This window comes from Taudactylus pleione, unplaced genomic scaffold (genome assembly GCF_031769625.1).
Source record: "Taudactylus pleione unplaced genomic scaffold, aTauple2 ptg000483l, whole genome shotgun sequence".
NCBI classification, from domain to species: domain Eukaryota; kingdom Metazoa; phylum Chordata; class Amphibia; order Anura; family Myobatrachidae; genus Taudactylus; species Taudactylus pleione.
In genome coordinates, this window is record NW_028284885.1 from 1,164,571 (window position 1) to 1,171,885 (window position 7,315).

Consider the following 7,315-nt stretch of genomic DNA (forward strand, 5'->3'; position numbering starts at 1 on the left):
ACCATTATGCACAGAATCGTCACTCCCAGACATAGTTGCTGTATATGACCCACGCTACAGAAAAAACAACACCTTTAACTGTGAGGTAAATTTCCACCCTGACAGTACTGGCACCGTGAGTGCTGAGAGGAGGAAAGGTATAGGGATAGCAAAATGGCTGACAGAAAAGAAATACAGTCAAACAGCGCTAGCATATGTCACAAACAATGCAGAAAGACCACCTTCTCTAATGGTACTACAATCAACTACACAGACCTAAAGTCTGGTAGGAATAGTGCTACATACGCTGATCTTACTGGAGGAGAGGTACGCAGGGGGACCCAGGCTCCGCACTGCTCGATGAGACCAGCATTGTGCTCATAAAATGGCAGCCGGAGAGCTCAGAGGAGGCGGGCCCGGAGGAGGAGCGCTGACACAGCCCGCAAGACTGCAGTGGAAAGACGCTGTGTGCAGCTGGGAAGGAGCCGGCTGTGCTATACAGGGAAGGCACTGCCGTCCCCAGCCCTGGGGACAATAGGGGACTGTGCACTTACCGCAGACGCCCGCTGCTTACCTTGTTGCTCCCCGTGCTGTCTGGCCACATTCCCAGGCCCCCGGGGGTTCCTCCTAGCAGAAACCCCCAGAAGCCTGCTGAGATCCCCGGATCGGTACCGACGTCTCGGTGCTGGCCGTGTGTCGGAGCGGCAGCACAGACGTCCATTGGACTGTCCACTCTGAAGATCTTCTGGGCCCCTCTTGCAGTGACCCGGCCGGGCACCTACGAAACTAAAGGTGACTTGGCCTGGGGCCGTGGTATAGGAGAGGGGTGTCCTGGTGCATCTTGGGACTAAAAGATTAACTATGCGGTGCTCGATGACAACTGCCATCGCCTATACCCTGAAGTATATATATATATGTATATATATATGGACTCCTTTATAACCCCACAAAATCAGTGAGCGCTGACAAGAATGACAGGATTCCTATACTGGTTAATAAACTGTATTTTCAACTAGAGAAGTACATCAGTGCTGTTGCTTGCAATGTCCTGACTGGAACACGCATTCATTAACCTCATCTGCAGTACATTAACCTCCCCACAGAGCAACAACAACAACTGCCCAGCACAGGTGACGTCACATTGAGGGCGAGATCAAGCGTTCAGGCAATTGCACTGCGCCATCTCCGTATATCTTACGGCATTTGCGCAGTCCATCATTTCCCTGCTTGCGCCTGCGCACTGTCTATTCTGAAGCCGCTGGCGTCTACACCCCCGATACATAGCTCAACACCGGAAGTGGTATTATCCCAGGATACAGCAGCAGCAGCAGCAGCTGCAGTCCAAGTCTTCTGTCATGGAGGGCATTACAAAGCGCAAGGACTATGTCTGCACGGATTGCAATATTTTATGTCATTCGGTAAAGGAGGTGAACCAACACGTCATGGGGAGAAATCACAGGAAGAAGCTGGCAAAGGTTCGCCCTGCAATGGTCCCACACATAAATAGCTTACAGCACTTCCTGGACACCTATGTCAAGGATGAGGTCATCCTTGGCCTGGAGCACATAGTGGAAGTGCAGGTGGGTGACTTCAATTACACATACGTATGCCACCTCTGCTCCCTGGTAAGTGACAGAAAAGACATGGTCGCCCATTTATGTATGATGTCACATTTGGAGAAGTATTTGGACATATACCGACCTGAAATGTTAGCTGCCAAGGATGAGATAAGAAAGTATGGTAAGAACACAGTAATGCTCTCCAGTGCGGTAGAGATTTACTATGAGCATGGGAGGAAAAAAATGAAAGAGCTGAAAATTACCGCCGATGGCCCGACGCCGGCTAAAGTGGCCAAATATGCCTCAAACGCAAATGACCTCCCCAGCAAGAGAAACGAAGGAGCGATGAAGGTGATTCAGCATCGTGAAGGAATGAGAGATAGATGGAAATATCTGAATCCTCCGCCATTTAAGCACAATGAGGAATTTTTGGATTACCTGAGACGCTTTGAGATACAAAACGACGAGGACGCCATGTTTGCTAAAATCATCACTCAGAACTGTAATAAAGCGCTGGCGAAGTTTCAGGAAGAGCAAGCAAAGGCGGCGGCGCAAGGATCCCCCGCCAGCAGTCACCCGGATCCAGCGCGTGCACACTGGGCCGCTGCAGAGTGCATCAGTCATAGTCCAGAGACTGTCGTTGAATCAGTTCCTTCTGCGGCGCAATGTGCTGACGGCTCCAGACCGGGTTCGGAAACGGCCGAACAAAGTGACGATATAGAGTTCTTCCTCAGCAGCATCAAAAATATGGAGGCATCTGAGGTTTATAGTGTTTTCGAGGGAATTGTTGCTACAAATCCTGCGTTTAAAGAGATTCATATACCAAATCTAATCAGATACTTACAGGAAACCGGGAGACTTAATCCATGATCCTTTAACTACAAATGTTTTCATTATTATTTCAGAATGAGTTCTTTCAAATTTGGGTTTATTAATTAAATATTTTTTTTCTAAACATTTTTCAACTAGGAGATCCAAGGTGCTGCATGTTTAGCTTGTGATTTTTGGACAATATAAATTTATGGTTATTTTCAATGGTAGCGATAACATTTGCGCTCAGATTTTCATACTACTATTTGTAGTTGTTAAAATAAAAATGCTACGTGTCTGCTTTTGTAGTTCCCCTACTTGGCCAGTTACATTTGGACTTATGCTGGGTACACATTTAACGATGCGTAACCAGCACGATCTTGCAAGCAACCAGACCAGCGGGGGTCCAAGCATCGGCAGGTTCCCTTGCTGACAATGTAGCCTTTCGGACCTCCATGCAGGCCCAACAGGCGATGTCTCTGACAATGTGTCGGAGCGTGCATCGCCAGTGACATTGAGTGTACACACTAGATGATGTTGCCGAAATGTCGTCTGATACAGACAGATCGGACGACATATCGTCTAGTGTGTACCATCCATTAGAGTCTCATACTAGTAGTAAAATGCAAAATCTGTTCCTTTTCCATAGTAATGGCGTCAGATTTCCCAATGTTTGGCTGCAAAATACTTATTTGGAAATGCTAAAGATTTTATACCCAGTTGGGGACATTAGTGTTCAATCTAGCACCCTGCACCTGTCCCACGTGCAGTTTTCTTTCCTGCCTGGGGTGCCGCTCTCTGCTTTGGTGCTTCTAGCACACTCTGGTCTGTACCTCAGCAGTTTGTTACATTAGCTGAGTGTGCTAGAAGCACCAGAGATGAGTGACGCCCCAGGCAGGAAAGAGGAACTGCGCGGGTTGTGACAGGTGCAGGGTGCTAGAATGAACACTAGACATTATACTAGTATTATAGTGGAGCTGTCACATTTGTAGTACAGTTTGTAAAATTTAAAGCAAAAGTTTGTTTTAGCATTGTTCACCCTTTAAATCCAGCAGCCAAAGACGCTGTTGCTCTGAAAAGCGCAGTATGGTAAACTTAGCCCATAGAGCAGAACAGTAGGATATCAGTATGAGAGCGCAATTTCCTCTAGTGGCGCCGTGCATTGGTGAGGGAGCTGTTGTAGAGGGAGGCGTTCTAGTCAGAGCAGGAAAGAGATGTTGATTGGGGGCAGAAGATATCAAGGGCGTTGAGGTTGCACTTTGTGAGAGTAGTGGTGGGAAAGGGGCTGAGGAGCGAATGATGGAGAGTAGATGATGGCTAGAGATGAGAATGTGGAGTTGGAAAAGTCAGAGGTGGAAAAATACAAAGGTGACTGCTAGAGTGGGAGGGTGGGAAAGTCCATGACAGACAAATGAGTCGAGAAGTAGAGAAGGTGTGGGCAGCAGTATTGGTGGGATTGTTAATTGGGTTTGTTAAGTCACCCAGGATGTGGGAGGGAAGGTCAGAGGAGAAGTGGTGGGGGAGTCGGGAATCAAATTTTATTGAGCGATTGGGAGATTGGACCAACAGTTTGGTAGATGACAGTCTCTCCGCTTCCCTCCCACAAACTAAAAACATAACTAGTAGCTTAATTGGATTCTAACAAAAAAAGCAAATAACCCTAATGTATATGATCTGGAATTCACTAAATGACAATATTCTCTAAAATGCTGCTGAATATGTGTGCGCAGTGTGTACATGTCACCCATAAATAGCTGATAATAATGTAGACAGGTTATTAGCTACAGTGATCGTTTCCCCTAATAGAACAGGAGAACATAGGGCCTCAAACTGCTTCTGCTCTAAAATTCTCCCCAAGAAAAATGCTACAGAGCAGAGGGTTCCCAAATTCTACCATTACAGTTCAGGTTTCAAGGATATCCATGCTTGAGCACAGGTGACTTAATTAGTACCTCAGTCAATTTGATTTACCCATTCTAGACTCAACAATGGGATAGCCTTGAAACCTGGACTGTAACCATCTGTATGCGGATGATACTCAAATCTACCTATGCTCTCCAGATTTATCACCATCTGTATTGGTCCGGGTCATGAATGTATTTCTGCCATTTCATCTTGGATGTCATCTCGCTACCTGAAACTTAATATTTCTAAAACAGATTTAATTCTATTTCCACCGGCCAATAACAGTTACCAACCTGATCTCTCTATCACTGTTGATAACTCAACAATCCACCCCACCCCACAAGCTCGCTGCCTTGGTGTCATCCTTGATTCTGAACTGTCCTTTGTTCCCCACATTCAATCTGTCTCAAAATCATGTTACATACATCTAAAAAACATAAAATCCGACCATATCTCACACAAGACACTGCAAAAACTCTAATCCATGCACTCATTATTTCCCGCATTGACTATTGCAATAGTCTCCTTACTGGTCTTCCCAAAAACAGACTATCGCCATTACAATTCATTATGAATGCAGCTGCGAGACTTATCTTCCTTGCCAGACGTTCATCGTCTGCTACCCCGCTCTGTCAGTCCCTCCATTGGTTGCCAGTTTTCTACCGTATTCAATACAAAATACTGTTACTTACACATAAGGCCATTAACCGAATTACACCAACATACATCTCTTCACTCATCTCAAAATATCTCCCAACCCGACCTCTCCGCTCAGCACAAGATCTGCGTCTCTCATCCCCGCACATTACTTGCTCCCATTTACAGTTACAGGACTTTCTTCGGGCTGCACCCACTCTATGGAATGCCTTACCACGCACAATAAGACTTACCTCTAGTCTTCAATCCTTCAAGCGTTCCCTGAAAACTCACCTCTTCAGACAAGCTTATCAGATTCCGGAACTGACCACATAACCTTCATAGCTTCCATGTCTTATTACATCCCCTCTCACAGTCCACACATAACCTCACATATTGTCTTTCCTTCACATACTCCTGACATTTGGCCGACATTCCTATGTGACTGGATCATGCAGCCCACCAAGGAACTCTGCATTCTGGCCAGACCAAATTGCAATATATATAGCACCTATCCTTGTGTAGCAATGCCTCTTTCCCTATAGATTGTAAGCTTGCAAGCAGGGCCCTCTTACCTCTATGTCTGTTATTACCCTGTTTTGTTCTATAAATGTTTCCAATTGTAAAGCGCAATGGAATATGCTGCGCTATATAAGAAACTGTTAATAAATAAATAAAATAATGGGGGAGTTTGGGAACCTCTGCTATAGGGTGTAAGCCTGCGAGCAGGGCCCTCTTACCTCTCTTGTCTCTCTGTTATTACCCAGTCTTGTTTAATTACTGTTTTGTACCCATTTGTAAAGCACACTTCTATATGCTGGCACCATATCAGTAAATGTTAATAAATAATTAAGAATGAACACTACTGTAATGGAACTGGACTGTGGGTTTATTTTCAGTTGATAAAACACGGCCGTCCCACTATGTTATATCCCTATAATACAATAAATGTCTCTCCCATTATACTTAGTATGTGATCTTGTAATGTAACAATTGTATGATGCAGTAAATACAGCAAGGTAATAATATAGGCAGCCTGTTAACGGTAATGATAATTTCTACTTCAGGGTCCATAGGGTATCCACAGGATACCTTGGGGTATAGGTGTGACGTCAGTCATCGGGCACCCTAGAGTTAATCTTTCAGCCTCCCAGGATGCACTAGGGTCCCCCTCCTATACCCCGCCCCCGAGCCAAGGCACCTCAGTTTAGTTTGGTGCCCGGCCGGAGTCGGGTGCACCTGTTGGAGTGGGGGCTAGAAGAGCCCCTTAAGCTTTTTCTTCATGCAGCTGTGGCTGCACATCTGGATGAACAGCATGGACAGTCAGTCCTGACGTCCATGCTGTCTTCCCTACACCCCCGCCGGTACCAGAACGCCGGTACCGATCCGGGGATGCTGGTGGCATCTGGGGTCACAGCTAGCGGTGACCCCAGATGTTCCGGACCATGGCCGGATTCAAGGGGGACAGCAGGTAAGCAGCGGGGTCCCGCGGTGGGTCCCCGCTGTCACATGGTCCAGAGTCCCCAGGCAGGGGGCTCCCTGGGGACTGGCTGCAGCGTAGAGCCAGGTATTGAACCTGCGCTTCCACTACCCCCTGGGACAGCGGAACGCAGCAGAGCGGTAGCGCTGCGACGTCCCGGGGGTTAAATGCATGCCAGGGGAGCGCGCCTTCCCTGTCTCACAGCCGGCGCCTCCCCCGCTGCACACAGCCCTCTCTGCACACTGCCGACTGGTCCTGTGGCAGCGCTCCTCCCCCAGGCCAGCCTCCTCTCTGCTCCTCGGCGGCCATCTTTCCAACGCATGGTGAACGCTGCTGGATGCGCTGGACGGAAGCATCGTGGTCTGGGTCCCCCCGTATACCTCTCCTCCGATTTGGGTCAGGTCTGTGTATGCTGCGCTGTGTCCTAGCAAGCCCTGTGTCTGCGTAGTTGAGTGATCAGCGCTGTTAGTGCAGGAATTGATTTTTCTTTGCATTGTATGTGACTGTGCTAGCGCTGCTGCCTGTAACTTTTCTTTTAACTGTCAGCTTTATTACTGTCCCTGTCCTTTCTGCTAAGCCCTTGCGGTGCGGTGCTGCAGGGTGGTCTCTCGCCTATTTAATATATAATTGTTGAGGGGGGTCACATACTCGGTGCCATCATGTCTGAAAGTGATTTTCCTCTCCGACTACAGTGCTACGTGTAAAGTACCGTTTGCGGAGGGGGAGGGTAGCGCGGAGGGCCTCTGCCGGCAGTGTTTATCTATGGCACGGCCTATTACGGTTACAGCACCGGTATAGGAGCCGCCCTGGGCTTGTTTCGCTCAGGCGCTTACAACCTTAGTGGGCCAGTTAGCTCCGCAGCCCGCGTTTACGCAGATGGGTTTGTCCCAGCAGTCAGTGGTGTCATCACCCATGCAGGGTTTCCCACGACAATTGGTGGTACCCC

General features: G+C 47.8%; 1 protein-coding gene across 1 annotated transcript; it reads left to right on the forward strand.

Annotated features, from left to right (window-relative positions):
• Nucleotides 1-1,298: 1,298 nt before the first annotated feature.
• Nucleotides 1,299-5,828, forward strand: LOC148502787 (uncharacterized). Its single transcript, XM_088449350.1, has one exon. It carries the CDS (start codon nucleotides 1,335-1,337, stop codon nucleotides 2,406-2,408), a length of 1,074 nt encoding a protein of 357 aa, XP_088305476.1. The 5' UTR covers nucleotides 1,299-1,334; the 3' UTR covers nucleotides 2,409-5,828.
• Nucleotides 5,829-7,315: the final 1,487 nt, after the last annotated feature.

Coding starts and splice junctions, on each gene's coding strand:
- LOC148502787 (XM_088449350.1), top strand. CDS start 1,335: ATGGAGGGCATTACAAAGCGCAAGGACTATGTCTGCACGGATTGCAAT.